General features: G+C 38.5%; 1 protein-coding gene across 1 annotated transcript in view; it reads right to left on the minus strand.

Annotated features, from left to right (window-relative positions):
- The window catches only part of PPP1R16B (protein phosphatase 1 regulatory subunit 16B), a 153,061-nt gene that overhangs the window by 75,829 nt on the left and 51,105 nt on the right, over positions 1–26,127 (minus strand). The window contains exons 3-6 of the mRNA XM_053715126.1: positions 16,303–16,373; positions 14,366–14,511; positions 13,292–13,395; positions 13,035–13,159 (exon numbers count right to left, since the gene is read on the minus strand). Coding sequence (XP_053571101.1) covers positions 13,035–13,159; positions 13,292–13,395; positions 14,366–14,511; positions 16,303–16,373 — 446 coding nt within the window. The remainder of the gene's footprint in view (positions 1–13,034; positions 13,160–13,291; positions 13,396–14,365; positions 14,512–16,302; positions 16,374–26,127) is intronic.

Genomic DNA, 26,127 nt, shown 5'->3' on the forward strand with positions numbered 1-26,127 from the left:
TTTCAGGTATATCGCAGCCAAAATCAGATCACTAATTTTCAACAAGTTACAGACAACTCTCTCTTGTGCATTCAACACTCCCATTATATAATCATTGATGACATCATGTGGGTGGCACTACGGGAGCTGACCTTCCCATTGGTTATCTGGGAAGTCTAAATCGGATTGGCCCTTGGAAATTTCATTTTTAACAGCCAGAAAGAACCTTCTGGCTGTAGTTCTCGCAACATAACACCAGGTGGCAGCATACAGTACAACATAGCAATACAATACAGCATTTCTGACATTTTTAAGCAAGTTAATTTTTTTTTTATAAAATGGTTATTTAATCAGATCACACTCTCTGCATTAATCATATATAACCCCAATTACAGATGGTTAATATTAGGTTATTTTTTCTGATTATTCTGATACCAAATATGTTATATTATTAACATTTTATTATATTAAGGTAATTTAACACTGCTAATTATTAGCTTAAAATGCATTATAATTTTATCAGTATTCTGGCATTTCTTTGCAAATAACAGCTTATTTTTATATCTCCAGATTGGTAGTATTTAAAACTCCTGATATTTGCATCCACCCAGATATAGTATGTGACATTTCTGTGTATTTCTTCCTGAATACATAAATCCTGTTTATGTCGATCTGAAATAAAAATAAATGTTAATAATCACTTCTCTTCAGGTCCATAAACATCTATTCATGTTCTTAAACACACAGAGGCTAAGATATTCATGCCTTCAAAATATATATATATATATATATATATCATTCAATCTTTTACTTTCCATATATATATATATATATTTAGATGTTAATGTTTGATATCACATAAATATACATCTCATATCCATTAAAATATATATAGTTGTTTTGAAATCATAATGTAAGTCATGGGCCTTCACTGTATTATCCTAACATTCTAACTTTTCAGTAACTTCAGTTGCCAGACTTTTTGTCTCATACTCACCACATGGGGTCAATCCACGAGTAGTTGTAAAAGTCTTAATGCAGCATATTTCCTGTTTAGCCAGCAGTGCAGATGTGGATTTAAAAATTAACACCATGTGCATAAAAGCTGCCTCTCCATGATTTTGATCAGTTCCAAAAGGGTAATTCAGACATTTCGTCTCCATATATTTGCCTGTATCCTGAAACTGTTATATTTTAGTTCCTTGCTAAATTATACAATTGCATAATTTAACATATTGAGTGTGTGAGATCTGCCAGAGATAATCCTTTGTTCTCCTTTCAGCCAAGAATGTCTCCTGTGCAATTGGAGTGGGGGAGATCTAATCCTTTGTCCTACAGACCATGTTCACATCCACAGATTTATTAGATAAAGTTAAATATATTTCTATATATTATTTAATAATATTTCAAATACCTTGACATCATGGATCCATGTAGGTTTTAAGGAGAATTTTATTTTCATTGTATTTTTATCATTGTGTTTTTATTAAGTGTTCACATATTTTAGATATTATAATAAATTTGTTTATATTTAACTCATCAACACTACTTAGCCTTTTCAGCTATAAGCGCTCACTCACTCATACCACTTAAACGGTTATCAGTAGAGGTAATGGAATATAAGAGTATATCGTCGATCTGAAGAGGTGGTAGGAGATGAATCTTTACGACCGATAACAGAGAACCTATGAAATAGATCTGCCATGCGGAAAACCATTGCATTCAATAGGTGATACTCTCTTCACATCCCTCTGACATTCACTGTACTCAGAGGAATCAGGCTTCAAAATGCTGAGAAGCGCATATCAACGTAGAAATCTTAGCACAAACTTACTTCACCACCTCCATAAGAGGCAAAGTTTGTAAAACTGAATTGTGGGTGTGGTGAGGGGTGAGGGGTGTATTTATAGGCATTTTGAGGTTTGGGAAACTTTGCCCCTCCTGGTAGGATTGTTTATCCCATACGTCACTAGCTCATGGACTCTTGCCAATTACATGAAAGAAAGAGAAACCTCTGTCCTCAATATAAGATAGATTCTCTATGCAGATAAAAAAAAATCACATAATAATCATTATATTATTATTAAAATTCTGTAATTACTAGCTTGCTTAGCTGAACTCCAAAGAAAAAGATTATATTCAAAGCAATAGAAGTAAAAATCCCTGGTCTCCAGTTACACTCTAAGTGCCTGCTCTCTGCCTATCAGCATCTGTGTGAAGGATACATGTGTCCCATATAAATCTGCAGCTGACCTTAGGAAGTGCACAGTCTCCCATACCCAGAAGACAATGCCACTCCTCACAGAGACCTGTAGAAAAATGAAAGGACAGAGTAAACCTGCTTTCTATACAAGGGCAGCAACATGATAGGAAAACGTAGCAAGGCCCATCTCACAAGTCTCTAACTGCTTTAAAGCCACCACTGCTCTACTGGAGAGACTAATGTGGATTAAGGCTAGACCCAATTCTGAGAGGAAAGATCAGAGCAAACCTACTCTGGCTTTCAAAATAATAAAATCTTGATTCAAGTGAAATAAATCTAATCTTCTTCAGACACCAAAACTTCACCTCCTCCATGCACCGAAGGCAAAAAGAATTACTGGGGTTTGTGGGAAGGGAAGTAATACTTAACAGTTTAACTGTGGTGCTCTTTGCCTCCTCCTGCTGGCCAGGAGTGATATTCTCATTAGTAATTGATGATGCAGTGGACTCACCATATCTTAGGAAAGAAATTGGAATTTATGTCCCTTTAAAGCTGCTAGCATATATTGTAAGAGCGTATTTTTATTTTGCAGTTGTTATGAAATGAAGGTGCAGACAGATATGAGAATGAGGAGGGCATTAATATCTTTAGAGAAAAGCTATGTTAAAATCGGAATGGAAAACACTGGGTGTTAGGGTAGAATGAACTGCAAGACAAAAGCACTCCACTGGCAATGAGCATAGCTAACTATGGGCCAGATTATGAGTGGAGCGCTAATGTTTTTGCGCAAGCGATATCGGGTTTTCGTGTTCGTTTTTGTGCAGGTTAAATTGCGCTGGTATTACAAGTTGAAAGTAAACGCGATCGCATGAGCGCAATTCAAGTTAAAGCTTGTCGAGTTAGCATGTCCTCAGAACTGTGGTTAACTATTTTGCGAAATAAAAAAGTCTCCCATTACACATCAAAAATACATTACAAAGTAGTTACACTCATAACACCATCTAATAAAAATTATTTCTAAAAAATATTACACAAAAAGTTATAAGTGTTCAAAGATATGAGATCTCAGGTGTTAGAAAAAAAATTGGCAAAGGGCTTTAACATTGAGATGCATACATATATCTGTCTAAATATGAATATATATATATATATATATATGTCTATATAAGTGTACTTGTGTATTGGATGTATGTAAATATATATTTACAGACATATATACACATATAAATACATATGTAGAAATATATAGAAGTGCATTGGAGCCCTTTGCAGTTAAGTTGATGAAAACATGTAAATCATATTTATGCAATATTCCTATTTAATAAAGTGTTATACTGTGTATTTACTGTAAATATTTCACATTCCAATGTTCTGCACATAGTAGAATATGTTCTAAGTATTTTAAAAAAGATATTCCTATCTCTCTCTCTATATATATATATATATATATATATATATATATATATATATATACATACATACATACATACACAGTATATATATATATATATATATATACATACATACATACATACACAGTATATATATATATATATATATATATATATATATATATATATATATATATATAGGTATAGATTTATATTGTACCAAAATACCATCGTATATATGTAAAAATATGTATTTATGAATAAATAGAATATATTCTTCTATGTACAGAACACTAGAATGTAAAATATTCATATTTTCATGTCAGGTTAGTGCACATGAGAATATGCAATCTTTTTTTAGCTAGTAGGGTGTAAGTATTTTTTTCACTTTTTTTGCTCCATTGACTTCTAGGTTATTGTGCTTTTTGGGTTATCTCCACCAACACGCACCTGTGCTGATTTCCAACATTATAAATTCACCCTCCTACATATCTGCGCTCAGCCTAGCCAAACAAGTCTATTTCTCCTCCTATGTGTCATGCATCCAACCCCAGAAAACTGTTCTCAACCTTAAACTCCCTTCTACGTCCGCCTGCCCCCCTCCCACTACCAACCTCACTGCTGAAATTATTGCTGATCACTTCAAAAATAAAATTGACACCATAAGAAAAGAGATCTGCACCTCACACCCCTCAAACCCAGCAATCCTACCCACCCCTTCTATTAACAACAATCTATGCTACTTCCCTCCTGTAACAGAGGAAGAAGTCTCTGCACTCCTATCCTTGGCTCATCTCACAACCTGCCCACTTGACCCTATTCCTTCACGATTTATTCCCTCTCTCTCTGCTTCACTAACCCCTACCCTAAGTCATCTCTTTAACCAATCTCTCACCGTCTGCACATTTCGTGACACATTCAAGCATGCGTCAATCATACCAATTCTAAAAAAGCCCTCGCTTGACCCCTCCACGCCTTCTATCGACCGGTCTCCTTACTTCCCTTTGCTTCAAAATTATTGGAACAACTAGCCTATAATCGGCTAACTCAATTTCTCACAACTAACTCCTTACTTGATCCACTACAATCTGGTTTCCTTACTAAACACTCAACAGAATCCGCTCTTGCTAAAGTAACAAATGACCTATTATCAGCTAAAGCAAAAGGCCATTACTCCTTACTAATTCTTCTTGACCTGTCTGCAGCTTTTGACACAGTTGACTATCCTCTCCTTCTAAAAATACTACATTCATTTGGCATTCGAGACACAGCCCTCTCCTGGTTTGCATCATATCTGTCAAACCGCTCGTTTTCAATTTCCTTTAACAACTAATCTTGTGATCCTATGCCTCTCTCAGTTGGGGTACCACAAGGTTCTGTCTTGGGCTCCTTGCTTTTCTCTCTTTATACATTCTGCCTTGGAAAACTTATAGAGGCATATTTATCAAGCTCCGTATGGAAACAGCAGTTATGAAGCAGCGGTCACAAAGACCGCTGCTCCATAACCTGCTCAGAGCAGGCGCACAGACATCACCGGAAATCATCCCGATCGAGTACCCGATTGGCCGTGAGTCTGCAGGGGGCGGCGTTGCAGCAGCAGCTCTTGTGAGCTGCTGGTGCAATGCTGAATACGGCGAGCGTATTGCTCGCCGTATTCAGCGAGGTCTGGCAGACCTGATCTGCACTGTCGGATCAGGTACGCCAGCTCTTGATAAATAGGGGCCATAGCCTCCTTTGGATTCCAGTACCACTTATATGCTGATGATACCCAAACCTATCTTTCCTCTCCTGATATCCTCTTTACTCAATCAGATTTCTGACTGCCTCTCTGCAATTTTCTCTTGGATGTCTTCACACTACTTCCAACTCAATCTGTCCAAAACTGAGCTGCTTCTTATCCCCCCCTCTTCGAGACACCTGACATTTCTTTGATGGTTGGAGACTCTATACTCAAAACCTTACCCCAAGTCCGCTGTCTTGGGGTCACACTAGACTCAGAACTCACATTCAACCCACATATACAAGCGCTTACCAAATCCTGCTGTTCACACATACGCAACATTTCCAGAATTCGTCCCTTCCTTACTCAAACTACAAAAATACTTATTCATTCCCTCATTTTGTCACGCATTGATTATTGCAATCTACTCCTAAATGGCCTTCCAAAACACTGCCTCTCCTCCCTCCAATCTATTATGAATGCTTCTGCTAGACTCATCCACCTAAGTCGACGATCTACATCAACTGCTCCGCTCTGCCAGTCTCTACACTGGCTCCCCATACACTCCAGAATACAAATTAAAGTATTAACCCTAACCTACAAAGCACTCCTGTTATCTCTACATCCCACTCCCGCCTCAAAGACTTAGCACGTGCTGTCCTCTGGAACTCTCTACCCCGCTCCATTAGACTGTCTTCAACCTTTTATAGCTTCAGACGCTCCTTGAAAACTCACCTATTTAGAGAGGCTTACCATCTCTCCTCCATCCTGCATCTGAACCAAAGTAATACATGAACTGCCTGACTCACTGCTGCATATACAACCGATGTAACAAGCTACCGCAACCTTATGTCTCTGCACCCTAATCCTATAGACTGTGAGCTCTCCGGAGCAGGGCCCTCTTCCTCCTGTACTAGATTTGTTTAGTTTTGTTTTTGTATTTTATCACAAATCTTTGTCATTGTATACCCCTATCACTGTACCCAGCGCTACGGAATTTGGTGGCGCTATACAAATAAATGATAATAATAATCTTGAGAGCGATAACTTTTTACTTTCAACTCATAATACCAGCGCAACCCGATGCATGCAAAAAGTTTACTTCTAGCACAATTATCGCTAAAGCGAAAGCGCTAAATAGTGCTCCACTTGTAATCTGGCACTAAGTGTCTTATTCTATGGGATTGTGCTCACCCAAGGAGCAGCCTCTTTTAATCCAAGTGTGCTTCTTACAGAAAAGTACTTTCCTGAACATTCCAGAATTTGGATCCATACAAAAAGACAGCCTAGTATTCTGCACAAAGTATGTAAGCACATGGTCTTACATACATGGTTAAGGATGCAGTATGGTATACTCTAGCCTTGATGGTGTGTAAATACAGTGGGTGGTAGTGGCTGGGTTTTGTTGCAGTGGGTAAGTACATAATATGTGAGTGGGTAGTCTGACTGTGGGTGGCAGCACTTTGCCTTGATGAATATTGATGTGGGTTGCAGAACTTAGGTTTATAGTAGCAAAGTACAGTGGGCGGCATTAGCTGGCCTTGATGCTGGTGATTGTAGTAGGTGGCAGTACATAATCTTAAAAACATAATTTATGCTTACCTGATAAATTTATTTCTCTTGTAGTGTATCCAGTCCACGGATCATCCATTACTTGTGGGATATTCTCCTTCCCAACAGGAAGTTACAAGAGGATCACCCACAGCAGAGCTGCTATATAGCTCCTCCCCTCACTGCCATATCCAGTCATTCGACCGAAACAAGACGAGAAAGGAGAAACCATAGGGTGCAGTGGTGACTGTAGTTTAATTAAAATTTAGACCTGCCTTAAAAGGACAGGGCGGGCCGTGGACTGGATACACTACAAGAGAAATAAATTAATCAGGTAAGCATAAATTATGTTTTCTCTTGTTAAGTGTATCCAGTCCACGGATCATCCATTACTTGTGGGATACCAATACCAAAGCTACTTTAGTACACGGATGATGGGAGGGACAAGGCAGGAACTTAAACGGAAGGAACCACTGCCTGTAGAACCTTTCTCCCAAAAACAGCCTCCGAAGAAGCAAAAGTGTCAAATTTGTAAAATTTTGAAAAGGTGTGAAGCGAAGACCAAGTCGCAGCCTTGCAAATCTGTTCAACAGAGGCCTCATTTTTAAAGGCCCAGATGGAAGCCACAGCTCTAGTAGAATGAGCTGTAATCCTTTCAGGGGGCTGCTGTCCAGCAGTCTCATAGGCTAAGCGTATTATGCTCCGAAGCCAAAAGGAGAGAGAGGTTGCCGAAGCTTTTTGACCTCTCCTCTGTCCAGAGTAAACGACAAACAGGGCAGATGTTTGACAAAAATCTTTAGTAGCCTGTAAGTAAAACTTCAAGGCACGGACTACGTCCAGATTATGCAAAATACGTTCCTTCTTTGAAGAAGGATTAGGACACAATGATGGAACAACAATCTCTTGATTGATATTCCTGTTAGAAACCACCTTAGGTAAAAACCCAGGTTTGGTACGCAGAACTACCTTGTCTGAATGAAAAATCAGATAAGGAGAATCACAATGTAAGGCAGATAACTCAGAGACTCTTCGAGCCGAGGAAATAGCCATCAAAAACAGAACTTTCCAAGATAAAAGTTTAATATCAATGGAATGAAGGGGTTCAAACGGAACTCCCTGAAGAACTTTAAGAACCAAGATTAAGCTCCACGGGGGAGCAACAGTTTTAAACACAGGCTTAATCCTAACCAAAGCCTGACAAAATGCCTGGACGTCTGGAACTTCTGCCAGATGCTTGTGCAAAAGAATAGACAGAGCAGAGATCTGTCCATTTAAAGAACTAGCTGATAAGCCTTTGTCCAAACCCTCTTGGAGAAAGGACAATATCCTAGGAATCCTAACCTTACTCCATGAGTAACTCTTGGATTCACACCAATAAAGATATTTACGCCATATCTTATGGTAGATTTTCCTGGTGACAGGCTTCCGAGCCTGTATTAAGGTATCAATGACTGACTCGGAGAAGCCACGCCTTGATAGAATCAAGCGTTCAATCTCCATGCAGTCAGTCTCAGAGAAAGTAGATTTGGATGATTGAAAGGACCTTGTATTAGAAGGTCCTGCCTCAGAGGCAGAGTCCATGGTGGAAGAGATGACATGTCCACTAGGTCTGCATACCAGGTCCTGCGTGGCTACGCAGGCGCTATCAGAATCACTGATGCTCTCTCCTGTTTGATTTTGGCAATCAGTCGAGGGAACAGAGGAAACGGTGGAAACACATAGGCCAGGTTGAAGAACCAAGGAGCTGCTAGAGCATCTATCAGCGTTGCTCCCGGGTCCCTGGACCTGGATCCGTAACAAGGAAGCTTGGCATTCTGGCGAGACGCCATGAGATCCAGTTCTGGTTTGCCCCAACGATGGACCAGTTGAGCAAACACCTCCGGATGGAGTTCCCACTCCCCCGGATGAAAAGTCTGACGACTTAGAAAATCCGCCTCCCAGTTCTCTACGCCTGGGATGTGGATCACTGACAGGTGGCAAGAGTGAGACTCTGCCCAGCGAATTATCTTTGAGACTTCTAACATCGCTAGGGAACTCCTGGTTCCCCCTTGATGGTTGATGTAAGCCACAGTCGTGATGTTGTCCGAATTAAATCTGATGAACCTCAGTGTTGCTAACTGAGGCCAAGCTAGAAGAGCATTGAATATTGCTCTTAACTCCAGAATATTTATTGGGAGGAGTTTCTCCTCCTGAGTCCACGATCCCTGAGCCTTCAGGGAGTTCCAGACTGCGCCCCAACCTAGAAGGCTGGCATCTGTTGTTACAATCGTCCAATCTGGCCTGCGAAAGGTCATACCCTTGGACAGATGGACCCGAGAAAGCCACCAGAGAAGAGAATCTCTGGTCTCTTGATCCAGATTTAGTAGAGGGGACAAATCTGAGTAATCCCCATTCCACTGACTTAGCATGCATAATTGCAGCGGTCTGAGATGCAGGCACGCAAATGGCACTATGTCCATTGCCGCTACCATTAAGCCGATTACTTCCATGCACTGAGCCACTGACAGGCGTGGAATGGAATGAAGGACACGGCAAGCATTTAGAAGTTTTGATAACCTGGACTCCGTCAGGTAAATTTTCATCTCTACAGAATCTATAAGAGTCCCTAGGAAGGAGACTCTTGTGAGTGGTGATAGAGAACTCTTTTCCACGTTCACCTTCCACCCATGCGACCTCAGAAATGCCAGAACTATCTCTGTATGAGGCTTAGCAATTTGAAAGCTTGACGCCTGTATCAGGATGTCGTCTAGATACGGAGCCACCGCTATGCCTCGCGGTCTTAGAACCGCCAGAAGTGAGCCCAGAACCTTTGTAAAAATTCTCGGGGCAGTGGCCAACCCGAAGGGAAGATCTACAAATTGGTAATGCCCGTCTAGAAAGGCAAACCTTAGGAACCGATGATGATCTTTGTGAATCGGTATGTGAAGGTAGGCATCCTTTAAGTCCACTGTGGTCATGTACTGACCCTCTTGGATCATGGGTAGGATGGTCCGAATAGTTTCCATTTTGAATGATGGAACTCTGAGGAATTTGTTTAAGATCTTTAGATCCAAGATTGGTCTGAAGGTTCCCTCTTTCTTGGGAACCACAAACAGATTTGAATAAAATCCCTGTCCTTGTTCCGTCCGCGGAACTGGATGGATCACTCCCATTACTAGGAGGTCTTGCACACAGCTTAGGAATACCTCTTTCTTTATCTGGTTTGATGATAACCTTGAAAGATGAAATCTCCCTTATGGAGGAGAAGCTTTGAAGTCCAGAAGATATCCCTGAGATATGATCTCCAACGCCCAGGGATCCTGAACATCTCTTGCCCACGCCTGGGCGAAGAGAGAAAGTCTGCCCCCCACTAGATCCGTTTCCGGATAGGGGGCCGTTCCTTCATGCTGTCTTGGGGGCAGCAGCAGGCTTCCTGGCCTGCTTGCCCTTGTTCCAGGACTGGTTAGGTTTCCAGGCCTGTCTGGAATGAGCAACAGTTCCCTCTTGTTTTGAAGCAGAGGAAGTTGATGCTGCTCCTGCCTTGAAATTTCGAAAGGCACTAAAATTAGACTGTTTGGCCTTTGATTTGGCCCTGTCCTGAGGAAGGGTATGACACTTGCCTCCAGTAATGTCAGCAATAATTTCCTTCAAGCCAGGCCCGAATAAGGTCTGCCCCTTGAAAGGAATGTTGAGTAATTTAGACTTTGAAGTCACGTCAGCTGACCAGGATTTAAGCCATAGCGCCCTACGCGCCTGGATGGCGAATCCGGAATTCTTAGCCGTTAGTTTAGTCAAATGAACAATGGCATCAGAAACAAATGAGTTAGCTAGCTTAAGCGTTTTAAGCTTGTCAATAATTTCATTCAATGGAGCGGTCTGGATGGCCTCTTCCAGGGCCTCAAACCAGAATGCCGCCGCAGCAGTGACAGGCGCAATGCATGCAAGGGGCTGTAAAATAAAACCTTGTTGAATAAACATTTTCTTAAGGTAACCCTCCAATTTTTTATCCATTGGATCTGAAAAAGCACAACTGTCCTCAACCGGGATAGTGGTACGCTTTGCTAAAGTAGAAACTGCTCCCTCCACCTTAGGGACCGTCTGCCATAAGTCCCGTGTAGTGGCGTCTATTGGAAACATTTTTCTAAATATAGGAGGTGGGGAAAAGGGCACACCGGGTCTATCCCACTCCTTGCTAATAATTTCTGTAAGCCTTTTAGGTATAGGAAAAACATCAGTACACAACGGCACCGCATAGTATCTATCCAGCCTACACAATTTCTCTGGAATTGCAACTGTGTTACAGTCATTCAGAGCAGCTAATACCTCCCCAAGCAATACACAGAGGTTCTCAAGCTTAAATTTAAAATTAGAAATCTCTGAATCAGGTTTCCCCGAGTCAGAGATGTCACCCACAGAATGAAACTCACCGTCCTCATGTTCTGCATACTGTGACGCAGTATCAGACATGGCTCTAACAGCATTTGCACGCTCTGTATCTCTCCTAACCCCAGAGCTATTGCGCTTGCCTCTTAATTCAGGCAATCTAAATAATACCTCTGACAGGGTATTATTCATGATTGCAGCCATGTCCTGCAAGGTAATCGCTATGGGCGTCCCTGATGTAATTGGCGCCATATTAGCGTGCGTCCCCTGAGCGGGAGGCGAAGGGTCTGACACGTGGGGAGAGTTAGTCGGCATAACTTCCCCCTCGACAGAACACTCTGGTGATAATTCTTTTATAGATAAAGACTGATCTTTACTGTTTAAGGTGAAATCAATACATTTAGTACACATTCTCTTATGGGGCTCCACCATGGCTTTCAAACATAATGAACAAGTAGGTTCCTCTGTGTCAGACATGTTTAAACAGACTAGCAATGAGACTAGCAAGCTTGGAAAACACTTTAAAACAAGTTTACAAGCAATATTAAAAAAAACTTTACTGCGCCTTTAAGAAACACAAATTTTCCCAAATTTTGAAATAACAGTGAAAAAATGCAGTTACACTAACGAAATTTTTACAGTGTATGTAATAAGTTAGCAGAGCATTGCACCCACTTGCAAATGGATGATTAACCCCTTAATACCAAAAACGCTCTACTGTGGCTTTTTACCTCCCTCAATACGACTTTTGAAGCCTTTTGAGCCCTCCAGAGAAGTCCTGGATCATGCAGGAAGAAGCTGGATGTCTGTGTCTGTAATTTTTGCTGTGCAAAAAAAAACTGCCAAAATAGGCCCCTCCCACTAATATTACAACAGTGGGAAGCCTCAGGGAACTGTTTCTAGGCAAAATTCAAGCCAGCCATGTGGAAAAAAACTAGGCCCCAATAAGTTTTATCACCAAGCATATGTAAAAAATGATTAAACATGCCAGCAAACGTTTTATATTACACTTTTATAAGAGTATGTATCTCTATTAATAAGCCTGATACCAGTCGCTATCACTGCATTTAAGGCTTTACTTACATTACTTCGGTATCAGCAGCATTTTCTAGCAAATTCCATCCCTAGAAAAATATTTTAACTGCACATACCTTATTGCAGGAAAACCTGCACGCTATTCCCCCTCTGAAGTTACCTCATTCCTCAGAATATGTGAGAACAGCAAAGGATCTTAGTTACTTCTGCTAAGATCATAGAAAACACAGGCAGATTCTTCTTCTAAATACTGCCTGAGATAAACAGTACACTCCGGTACCATTTAAAAATAACAAACTTTTGATTGAAGAAATAAACTAAGTATAAAACACCACAGTCCTCTTACGACCTCCATCTTAGTTGAGAGTTGCAAGAGAATGACTGGGTATGGCAGTGAGGGGAGGAGCTATATAGCAGCTCTGCTGTGGGTGATCCTCTTGCAACTTCCTGTTGGGAAGGAGAATATCCCACAAGTAATGGATGATCCGTGGACTGGATACACTTAACAAGAGAAAGGAGTATTTCATGTTATATTATTACTTTTATTCTTACATTGGAGATTTCTAATAACCCATGAGAAGGTGCTGTGTAATAAAAAGATTGACATAAAATCATATATCAGGAGTATACTAATGGATATGATTATATGTATATCTACCAATACATGAGGTACTAGTAAAAGGGTGGTATATTAGATAGGCAGAGTCATGCCCAAAGCGACATAAAAATGTTGTTTAAAACATCCCCTTAAACAGCTTATTGCGGTTTCTGCATCTCAAGTCACGTATCTCACCAACGTGGCGCCTTGGCTGTCAGTTTGGTTTAGGTCCTCTCCAGCTGTTAGCAAAGCTGTAATGTCACTCAGCATCTGACGCTCAGGAGTCTGACGAGCTTCATTAACCATTTCCTGAGTGATACCTGGAAATGGGACACGGTGTATTCGTCAATAGATAAACAGGGCCATGTCAATGACAATTATAGATGATACGTCATGACGTTAAGCAGATCCTTAATGAAGCTCTCTAAAGAATGTGTGTCCCTTAATCTCACCTTGGTATGTCATGCAGCTCTCAATGACATCCAGAGTGGCCTCTTCTTCACAAAGATCAAACACCATGTGGCCATCAGCATTCACAGCTAGAAGGTCAGCACCACTGGGGAGATGTGGCAAATCAGCATTTACATTCTATAGCTGTACAGAGTATCAACACAATGATAATGAACATGTTGCACTCTATGATGACATTTGGCATCCACACTCTATAAAGACACACTAGACTAAATGATGATAAGGTGTATCTGTACAATGATAATGATCATGCTGCACTGTACAATGATGATGAGTATCTTTACACAAATAATAAACATGCTGCTCTCTATAATAATAACAGTACACACAGGCTGAATTACATATATGTGCTGAATCCTCTCTTAATAAGCATGCTGCACTGAATACATGATAATAATATATAATGCTGAACATCTATACAGAGTTAAAGGGATATAAAATAATATTATTATTTTTTTTTTTAATGATCCAGATGGAGCATGCAATTTTAAGCAACTTTCTAATATACTCCTATTATCAAATTTTCTTCATTCTCTTGGTATCTTTATTTGAAAAGCAGGAATATAAGCTTAGGAGCCAGCCTATTTTTGGTTCAGCACCTGGCTAGCATTTGCTGATTGGTACGAAAATGTACCCACCAATCACCAAGCACTACCCACGGTGTTAAAGCAAAAATGGGCCAACTCCTAAGCTTAAATTACTGCTCTTTCAAATAAAAATACCAAGAGATTTCAGAAAAATTGATTATAAGAGTAAAATTGCTTAAAATTGCATGCGCTATATAAATCATAAAAAGAAAAAAATTGGGGTTTCATATCCCTTTAATGAACAAATTCCACATAATATTAACATGCTACACTATTATCCTCTACAGATTGACAATAAACTGTGTAATGATAAGTATTTAAGCAGTCATAATCAACATGTTACTGTGTAATTATGATGAGTATCTAATATACACAAAGAATCCAAATACTATAATGTATACTGATTATGAGCAACTACATGGGAAAAATAAATACACGCAATTGTGCATCTATAACCAGTAAACTTACTGCTGAATTAGTAACCGCACCAGGCTGGTGTGACCGCAAGTGGCAGCTGCATGGAGAGGAGTCCAGAGCTCGTTATCAGTGACATTAACATTGGCTCCATGTGACAACAGCAACTTGAGGAGATCTTCATAATTATCAATGCAGCACTGAAGGGAAGCAGGGACAGAGAGAGGGCAGACTGTGTGACATGAGAGACAAAGTGACATTGTGAGGACAGGATATACAACATACACAGAGGAGAGGACACCATTTATGATAGTAGAACCTGTAACAGAGAGTGGTTACAATATGTAACCGAGAAATATTGATGGGACAGAATATGTGACATAATATATGACATGAGAAAGGAGAAGATATGTGATAAGCCATATGTTATATGAAACACAGTGAGAGAGAATACTATATGTGATATGGCACAATGAGAGATTATATGTGACAGGGACAAAGTGATAAAGTAAGGACAGGATATGTGACAGAGAGAGTGAACTGAATGTGTGACATGAAACACATGACAGAAATAAGTCATTGTATGTGTTGTATGTGATAAGAGACACAGTGACAGAGAGAGGAAAGAATATGTGACATGAAACATGACAGAGAGAGAACAGGATATTGGACAGAAAGATGATGCATTATACAACATGAGAAAGATGTGACAGAATAAGTGACATACACAGAGACAAATTACACCATATATGACATTAGGTACATAGAGTGACAGAGAAAGAGCTGGATATGTGACAATGAGCGATCAGACTATGTCACATGAGACACAATGATAGATGGAGGACATGTGACTAAAAGAGTGGATAGAGTATGTGGCATGAGAAAGACAGGGTATGATATATGATGAGAGACACAGTAATAATGTAACAGAGAGACATAGTGACAGGGAGGACAAGATATGTGACGTAAGAACTAACAGGATAATTGATATGAGAGTCAGACTGTGACATGGTGGAGACAGTGACAGCTAGATGACAATCTGTGGGTCATGACATCCTAATAATTTAAGGTACTCCGTGAGACAAATATAATGTTTTCTGTATTCTTATTGAGGAACATACTGGTCTCAGAGGAGAGTTATTTGAAAAGTCAGTAGATCTAAGCTACTAAAAAAAGGACAGTCCATGTGAGATTAGAGAGACCTATTGATAGAGAAAACAGATGGTATAACCTGGAGCAGACATTCATTAAAAATTCAGATAATTCTCCAGTCAAACATCTCTCTGATTTCTTTCACTGTCATTGGTGCAGAGATGATTTGGAGAATGTGCCCACTCTTTTATGAATGTTTTATCAGATAACATAGGAATTTAATACATCTCCCTCACTGAAAAGATTGTTAAAAGTAAGTGAATCTAAAACAGTGACAGAGAGACAAAGTGACAAAGAAAGGACAGGTTGTGAGACATGAGAGTGTAACAGAGAAAATAAACAGCTGCCAATATAAGTCGGAACCTTATGCTAACAGAGTGTGACCGCAGGTGCATCCATAGATTATTAGACATACAAGAGTTATATATTCTATTCCCTGCTCATGTAAATCTTAACTTGACAAGATATGGGCACGAAACTTATTTTCTCCTTTTATGTTATAAAAACATTTAAATGATGCTAGTACGCCTATATAAGCAAAAACCAGTAGACATTATATACAGTGATAGCCCTACCAGTATAGATTTAGTAAAAAGGTTTATTTTCTCTACACTGTGCTTTTGCTGGGTTACACATCAGACAGGCAGTGGGCTGCATGACAATGCCCCTACAGAGAGCTGCAAGTGGGTGAGGAATGTGTCAGCTCAGAAACAAACTCCCACATAAAAAGGGCTTTATAAAGTACACGGCCTGGGCTATGTTTTATGTAACGTATAATACACATGAAGTAAATAGATTCCTAAAACATAACTGTGAGCTTCCCATAAATGGAGACATACCTGGTGCAAAGCAGTCAGTCCATCCTCATTAGACAAGTTTGGGTCCACATTACTTTGAAGCAGAGCAAGGACTGTGAAAGAGATGGATGAGATAAACATGTGATGAGGGTGAATAATTAGGCAAAGTGTTTACTAAAGTATGCCCAGAGCAGATCCCCTGTTCTAATGGTGCCATCATGTGTCCCTGTCTACACTGTACTAGATGTTATAGTCTTGCATTAAAATTAACAGCCACTGTACCCCACATGTGGTAGAGAAGAGGTGTCCAAACTTACAAAATAGTCCTAGTAGTGGCTCAGAATACCTTATATATAGTTATACAGGTATTCTATCATATAAAAATGGTGGCTCTTTGGCATAAAAAAGTGACTCAAGAGGATGCTTATGCTTAGATATTAGGCTTCACATAATGCACAGCATTGATGCTGTGGACTCTGTGAAGCTTTTTGTATTTAAAGGGGTTAGTAGCATCCCTGTGTATTCACGTGCATTGCTACAGGATTTAAAGGGACACTGAATCCATTTTTTCTTTTGTGATTCAGATAGAGCATGTCATTTTAAGCAACTTGCTAATTTTCTCTATGATCAATTTTTCTTCGTTCTCTTGCTATCATTATTTGAAAAAGAAGGCATCTAAGCTATTTTTTTGGTTCCGAACCATAGACAGCACTTGTTTATTGGTGGGTGAATGAATCCACCAATCAGCAAGAACCACCCAGGTTGTTCACCAAAAATAGACCGGCATCTAAACTTACATTCTTACTTTCAAATAAACATACCAAGAGAATTAAGACAATTTGATAAGAGTAAATTAGAAAGTTGTTTAAAATTGCATGCTCTATTTGAATCATGAAAGAGATATTTTGGGTTCAATGTCCCTTTAAGAATTCTCTAGTGCTGATTAGAAGCACAATTACAGGAAGCATATTTGCCCCCTCTTGTACCTGCCTCTGGACATTCATGATAGTTACCTTGGTAGGAGAAGAGATACCTAGGTTCTAGTGGTGATAGGTCCTAAATTTTGCACAGTATTACAAATAGAAAGTAAACACGACCGCTTGAGCGCAAACTAAATTTGCACTTGTTGGGCAGCTCGTCTAATCAGATGTTGTTATCTCCATGTCCTTTTAAGAAACACCTTTTAGACGGATAATACCTCTTTGCGGAAGAAACCTTATTGTCTCTCCTAACCACAAACATTTGTATTTTAGGAGCTGGAGAGACATTAGGGGTTTCTCTGATCTACTTGATGGAATCTTTATGTTGTGTAGTATGTGCAATTATATTATAGAAATCACAGATATGTTTGTACAAGGCTCAAAATCTAAATTAAGCCAAAACTATATAGCAATTTTATTTATAGCTTGTACAAAAACATTTTTTATGATAAACTAAACACATATCTATATAGATACACCTTTTCAGGGCTCCTAGACTGCAAAATTTGATATTATTTTACAGAAACTATTTGTTCACAGTTCTGCCATCTTAGTAAATAGTGGTAAGGACTGCAAAAAAAAGATAATTCTTAGAATATATATGTCTGTCCTTTGGCCACTTAAAGGGACAGTACACTGTAAAATTGTTTTTCCATTAATGTATTTTAAATGACTTGTTATACCAACTGCAGAGTATAAAATATTTGAGAAATTCCATTTTCATGCTTATTTGTGTATATGAAGTAGCTGATTTTGTGCTTTGAAACCACAGCCTATTACAATGGGTTGAACTTAAAGGTGATATCAGATCTCATTATGTTATAACTTTGTGTAAACACACTTGCTTCCTTATCTTTTATTTGGCTGGAACACCAAAGCTCAATACATAGAGAGAACAATGGAAAATTATCATTTTATTACTTAACTATCCTGCATCCCACTGAGAGTGTAATCTCTTCTGCTGGCTGTGTATACTTAGGCTATTCAATAGCCTATACTCCAGTATTAATTTGTTCAGTATAGGTTGCGATACCACAGGCTATCAAATGCTGAAATAGGAGTAAAGGAGCTACTTGTAACCAATTTAATACACTCTAGCAGGTAAAAAGGATCATTGGGAATAATTTAAAGGGGAGAACATTTTTGGGTGAACTGTCCTTTTTTTTTGGGCGTTGTTAAAATATATGATGAAATAAATATATAGATTTTTACTATTTGTGTAAGCCCTTTGATATAATACATAAATCTGTGACTTTAAGGCACTACTGTGGTGACTTTTAAATAGGTGCCCCAGCATAGTAAACACGCAGAGCAGTGGGTTGAGGTGCATTGTTTTTATATCACACTAGAAGTCAGCAGCCCCTACTCTCTACAGCTGTTCTGTTGTTCCATGTACAAATCCAGTCCTCAACTCTCACAAACTTGACTGCTCCGGTTCCTAACGAGCCAGCTTAACGAGCTTGTACAAAGTTTATTAGTCTTGAAATAGCAAAGAGTCCTTGTGCTTCCTTAACCCTTGCCCTGACACACCATTTGGGCTGATAGTGTGTTGCATGGTTGAGTGACCTATCCCAATGAACTTTGCATGGGTATGCTTCAGGGAACCGCACCCCTGTTTGGTCTTTTGCATCACTCAAAGGTCATTAACCTGGCAATTTCACAATTAAAAACCTATTCTCCTCCTCGTTATTTGAAGAGCCGAGGTATTGCAGGATACAGCCAAACTGCAGTCACACAGGTGTTAAAATTCCTAAAACAATGTGTCTTAATGATTAATTGGGTGTTACACCTAATGACTTTGTTAAACTAGGCATTTTGAGTTTACTGCTTATTATAATGCTGTGGATATTATAGAGTTCCTTTGTATTTTATTAATATCGCTTGACAAATCAGAGGGGAAAAAAAACTGTACACTATAGTATTTTTATACATATTACATTTTATAAAAACTGCAATCTGTTATACCTCTGCATGCTGTTATGGTTATCTCATTTATATAGTTATTGATATCAAATTCATATTCTAATGAAAAGTTTGTTTTATATGCATCACTTTTACAAATAGCAATCAAATTGCCTGTAATTTAGCATTCTATGATTTATAGCAAATTTATATAAACACTTTAGATTGGTTTCAGACCAGCCAGTTTGAAAAATATCATGATCATTATTTATTTGTATAGCGCCACAAAATTCTGTAGCGCTGTTTAATTGTGTGGATTAATTTGCATATCTGGTGATGCCATTTGATTAACTGTAAGTTATAATAGAAGATTATTTTTACTTAAAGGGACAGTTAACAGAGGACACAATTTAATCACATACCTTAGATCCAAAAAAGAAGATGCATCTGCACCGCATCCCATGTTCAATACCTCCAATTAACCATCCAAAGCACATACGATTTTTTCTCCTGCAGATATGGCTGCCAAACTTCCCCCACTATTACGTAGTAACTTTCATTTTAAAGGCATCCGCCAATCAGAATCCAATCCTCGGTTGGATTCTTTACACGCGTTTACAGTGATTTGCAGCTGCACTTTCTATTTCTGCTGGCGAATGGACATAAATTGTAATGCGCATGCGCATTAGCAAAGAAACAGCGTCACCGTGAACGAGCATGGAATTTAATAGAGAAGAAGATGGAGGAGGAGGGGGAGGAGTTTGTCGGCCATATCTACAGGATAAAACTGTATGTGCTTTGGATGATTACACATATAATGTTAGAGATATTGAACATGGGATGCGGTGCAGACGCATCTTCTTTTTTTGGATCTAATGTATGAGATTAAGTTGTGTCGGGTGTTGACTGTCCCTTTAACATATTTTTTTACCTTTGGCACAGTATTTTTGGAGAACAAGATGATATATGGGCTTTTGAATGTAATTATTTGTGTTCGTAAATAATTATTTTGTTTTAAAACTATGTTCATACCGTAAATTGATGTTGAGCTATATTGTGAGGTCTCATTGACAGTATACTATGGGGTCGATTTATCAAGCTACGGCGGACAGGCAGGCCTCTGGCGGGCTGAATTCCACTGCCGTATTTTAGCATTGCACAAGAACGCAATCTTGCGCAATGTCGCCCCCTGCCCGTGCACAGCCAATCACGTGTGGGCAGAAGCTGTCAATCTTCCTGTTCGGACGAGACCGGGGAGATTGAAATTCGCTACCTAAGAGGTGGTGAAGAGGTTAGGGAAGCAGCGGTCTGATGAGCGCTGCTTCATGAATACGGACTACAGATTCTCTTGTGAGAACCTGCAATCGTAGGGGGGGCGAAGGCTGGCGAAGCCTTTGATAAATCGATATATACTTATATAAACTATGGCATCTAGTTTATATGAGCTTGTTTTAACAATTTCACTAACATCTTGGTTCTTTAAATGTGACAGAACCACAATAGGTATTAGATAAGTTTACCAGCACTTTAAATTTGACTTAACATGTTTTAAAATCAGGTCCGGAATCTAAGTAATATTTTACAGGGACTATAATGGATCATTTCTAATAAAGATGTGCCGCCCACTTTAAAACTAATATTTTTTTGTTAGCCAACTGTTCTCAATCTTCAAAGCTCCGATTGAAGTATGGTTTAAACTGTTAGCTCACAAAAAAGAAAAAAAATTGAGCGTGGGGTATTAGAATGGCACAGCTAGATTAAAAAGTAAGTTACAGCGCATATTCATTAAAAGTGATCAATTGAAGTCCCTGTAAAATATTGCTTAGATTCCGAACCTGATTTTAAGAAATGTAAAGTTCACCATCACTTTAAATTTGACTTATCTAATACCTAATGTGGTTCTGCCACATTTAAATGGGCAGCAAAGTCAAAATTAAACATTCATGATTAAAATAGAGCAAACTATGTTTCAATTTACTTCTATTATCAAATTTGCTTTGGTCTCTTGGATTTTAAAACAAAGTTTACCTTCATTTTAATCTTGTGGATTTCTGAGACTGCGTGATCAATTTGCACAATTATATTTTTCATTTTATAGTGTGATATTAGCAATCCATAGAGTGATCTGGAGAATAGATTGCAAATATTGTGTCACAGTACTGTGACTTGAGTCTGCAGTTTTGCAGTTTTTCAGTGCAAATCAGGTTAAACCAATGCACTTTTTCCATGCATTGCAATGTAATTTTTGTCAGGGAGGCGGCAAAAACTGCAGAATTGGTTAGAATCTTCTGGTGACATTAACATTTTTATGTAAATCTGATAGTAAACCACTAATACTAATTGGCTCTGTGTGCAGGTGCAGTTGACATAAAATAAATAAAATGAAATAAAATTGGGATTTAGGCACAGAAGTTTCTGGGTTTTTTTTTTATTTATTTGTCTGCATTTTAGGTAAACAATCATTTTATCAATCTTAGTTTTGTGAGCCGTTTTCAATCCATTGACTGCACTTTGCCTATATATCCTATCCTATCCCTATGAAACATTTATTTGCTAGAATGTTTTTTAATTTATGTGTGCCTGTTTAGTAATAATAATCTACCTGGTTTCAGAGAGAAATATCTTTAAAAATCCTCAACTGGAATTAAGAAACATTGAGCTAGTCCTCGACTTCTCTAGCCTGAATCCTGCATGTGTATGTAAAAGGGGGGATGTTGTTAGTACTTGGTTAATATAGGTGTTGATCACAATCTATCAGCGATTTGCTCCGGGAATAGCCTTTGGTTTTCCACCTGAATTGGTTTTTGAGTTTCTCAGGTGATCACAATGCGAAATTGATTAGTTTTCTTAAAAGCCGCAGCTGTGACATAGATTAGTGAACTTTAAAGCTGGAACGCGAGTCCCCTTTAAAACCCGGTCCTAAAGGTGCAATCTGATTTAAAGATCTCCTAGGCAGATACAATGTTACAAGGCAGCTGGTTGACACTTTTAGAGTTTCAGTTATGTTAAAATCCAGTATAACAAAAATATTACAAGTCCATGTAATGAAAACCAGTAGTTGCCATCTTGTTTTAAGAACAGACCAAAATGGAAAAGGTCCTTCAGCAAAAAATAGAAATAAATATTGTTAAAAAAAATACTACAAAGTTTAAAAATGGCCATAAAGTTATAGAAAAATGGTGCCCAGCCTGCCCATCATGTCAACCTACAATATGCATTCAGATGGCCTAGCAGTAGTGCCGGTGGAAACAGACTGCAAAAGGTTCCTATGGAACTCACGATTGTGTGATCCCATTTTTAAACATGGTTATGAAGATGTTAGTACTGTTAGTGACAAACACACCAGTGCAAGTATGACTTAGAATCAAATATTAAAATAAAAACATCATTTGTAAATGTTGGTGTCCTGATGTGTCTTTTCCTGCAGATCCCCTTAAAGGGACAGTTTACTCAAAAATTTTCTCCCCTTTAATTTGTTCCCAATGATCCACTTTACCTGCTGGAGTGTATTAAATTGTTTACAAGTAGCTCCTTTACCCTTATATTGGCATTTGAAATTGTTTATTTAGCATATGGTAAAGAAAAACAGTTAGAGACCAGCGCAAAATGACCTGAATACAAACACTTATAACAAGGAGGATTCCCAATAAAACCTCCAAACAAACAAAGAGCAAAAGTAGAAAAAAGGAGAAATAAGTGCGCAAAAATGCTAAAGTAAACAAGAAAAAAGGGGGAGAAGTTTCAACAATAAAATTATCTCACTTGGAATGTAATATAGAATATCTCTGATTGAATGGCTACTATGTTTTCACACTTGGAAGACAGTGTTTTGCCTCCAAATATTATGTGACTATAACCATGGAAATGAAACACACATAAGTAAAAAGATATTTTAAACACAATTTATAATTTTCAAAAAATAAAAGAACAAGTATTTCTAATTAAAAAATTCATATATACCTCTCACTTCATATTTATTTCAAATTAAAAAGCAAAAAAAAGTGTATAAATCTATAATATAAATTGTAGATTAAATCTACTAAGGACCGGTCCTAATTCATAAACCTATTACACCTAATTCATAAAACTATTACACAAATACTTCAACAAATAAAATACAAAGATAATTTAAAAGTTGATACAAGCGATCAAAGTTGATACAAGCGATCAAACCAAATTTAAAATAAAATGTTGCTATTGGAAACTCCGTGGAACAGGCTCCCAAATTGATATCCAGAAATGATTATCCTTCGCAGGCTGTCCGTAGAGCAAATAAGCAAGATAGGCAATGGCGGTCTTCTGATTTCTTCCAAACTATTAGGAGTGTCGTCTAGATGGAAGACAGAAATGTCCGCTTGAAATGGGTGTTTAGAGTAATTCAACAAACATTTGTAGGTACTTACACATTAGTACCAGAAGATCAGCGCCGCGCCCAACTCTCCTCTGCAGAGGGGTCCCGATGTAGACTGTTTCTTACTCAGGCTCCTCTCACAGCCTCGATCGATAGCCAGCTAACCGGAATTGCCCAGGGGAGTGATCGGAAAGGCGCCAAAAGGAAAACACCTATGAAGGTGAAGCAAATACCTGCAAAAGAATTTCTTAGGTCTCACATTCAACTGATGACCAATAGATCCCTTAAGCGCTCCTTAAATTCTTAAAGGGGCAGCCGCTCCATAGAAATGTTCCATCTAAGAGTGTATATCAAATGTTCTTAAATAGCAAATGCTATTTCGTAGCACTCTATATCTTGCAGCTGGGTGAACGTAGTGAAGAATTTGCCTGTCAGCGCCTTTATTTCATTGTTGGCCAGTGAGATGGAGAAGATTTCCTCAGAGACGTTACTCAGCACCATGTACAAACTGATGGGGAATTTGTTCAGCTTGCAATCCGACAGATCTGGCATGTAGTGCTACATGATTAAGAGCCTGTTGAGACTTGAAACGTTGTAATTTTCTACTCAGGACCCTATATGAAATAAAGGTCTTTTAAAGAAATTGGAGGCTGGAATATTCTTTATATTTGGAGTATCTGTAGCACTACATGCCAGATCTGTCGGATTGCAAGCTGAACAAATTCCCCATCAGTTTGTACATGGTGCTGAGTAACGTCTCTGAGGAAATCTTCTCCAGCTCACTGGCCAACAATGAAATAAAGGCGCTGACAGGCAAATTCTTCACTACGTTCACCCAGCTGCAAGATATAGAGTGCTACGAAATAGCATTTGCTATTTAAGAACATTTGATATACACTCTAAGATGGAACATTACTATGGAGCGGCTGCCCCTTTAAGAATTTAAGGAGCGCTTAAAGGATCTATTGGTCATCAGTTGAATCTGAGACCTAAGAAATTCTTTTGCAGGTATTTGCTTCACCTTCATAGGTGTTTTCCTTTTAGCGCCTTTCCGATCACTCCCCTGGGCAATTCCGGTTAGCTGGCTATCGATCGAGGCTGTGAGAGGAGCCTGAGTAAGAAACAGTCTACATCGGGACCCCTCTGCAGAGGAGAGTTGGGCGCGGCGCTGATCTTCTGGTACTAATGTGTAAGTACCTACAAATGTTTGTTGAATTATTCTAAATACCCATTTCAAGCGGACATTTCTGTCTTCCATCTAGACGACACTCCTAATAGTTTGGAAGAAATCAGAAGACCGCCATTGCCTATCTTGCTTATTTGCTCTACGGACAGCCTGCGAAGGATAATCATTTCTGGATATCAATTTGGGAGCCTGTTCCACGGAGTTTCCAATAGCAACATTTTATTTTAAATTTGGTTTGATCGCTTGTATCAACTTTGATCACGTGTATCAACTTTTAAATTATCTTTGTATTTTATTTGTTAAAGTATTTGTGTAATAGTTTTATGAATTAGGTGTAATAGGTTTATGAATTAGGACCGGTCCTTAGTAGATTTAATCTACAATTTATATTATAGATTTATACACTTTTTTTTGCTTTTTAATTTGAAATAAATATGAAGTGAGAGGTATATATGAATTTTTTAATTAGAAATACTTGTTCTTTTATTTTTTGAAAATTATAAATTGTGTTTAAAATATCTTTTTACTTATGTGTGTTTCATTTCCATGGTTATAGTCACATAATATTTGGAGGCAAAACACTGTCTCCCAAGTGTGAAAACATAGTAGCCATTCAATCAGAGATATTCTATATTACATTCCAAGTGAGATAATTTTATTGTTGAAACTTCTCCCCCTTTTTTCTTGTTTACTTTAGCATTTTTGCGCACTTATTTCTCCTTTTAGCATATGGTATCCCCACCTATTCTGAAAGTTTGTGGCCACGCGTACCAGCTATAGATAAGCTTTGTAAACACAGCCAGCAGAAGAGATTACACTCCCAGTGGGATATAGCAGAGATAAGGTAATACAATGTTGATTTTCCATTGTTCTCTCAAAGTATTGGTGATTGTTTTAAGGACAGATATAAGATAAAGAAGCAGGTATATGTGCACAATGTGATACATTAATGAGATCGGATTATACCTACAAGCTCAACCCATTTTATTAGGTTGTGGCTTAAAAACACAAAATCAGAGCTTTAATAAGCACAAATAAGCCTTAAAAAGCTAATTTTCATACATTTTTTACTCTGCAGTTGGTAAAAAAAGCAATTGTAAACACATTAAGGGAAAAACTATTTTACAGTATACTGTCCCTTTAAGTGTACAGGATATCATGAACTCAACAAATATACATACGTATATGAACCTATAAATATGTAAATGTGTGTCCTGTCCACTGTATACAGCCTCTACAACAGGGATGAATAGAGCTTTAATGAATGTTAATACACCTCTACAATGTACGGTGGCCATTTCAGACTCTTTTGCACACGTGCAAGACAATATACTGTTTCCAAATAGCTGTGAAATACTTGCAAAGATGTCCAAAATGCCCTTTCAATGGCTTCTCAGGTGCCTTAAGGAGTTTAATCTAAAAAGTCAAAACTGGCCTGAAAACGGTGT

The sequence above is a fragment of the Bombina bombina genome, chromosome 1 (genome assembly GCF_027579735.1).
Source record: "Bombina bombina isolate aBomBom1 chromosome 1, aBomBom1.pri, whole genome shotgun sequence".
Lineage (NCBI taxonomy): Eukaryota > Metazoa > Chordata > Amphibia > Anura > Bombinatoridae > Bombina > Bombina bombina.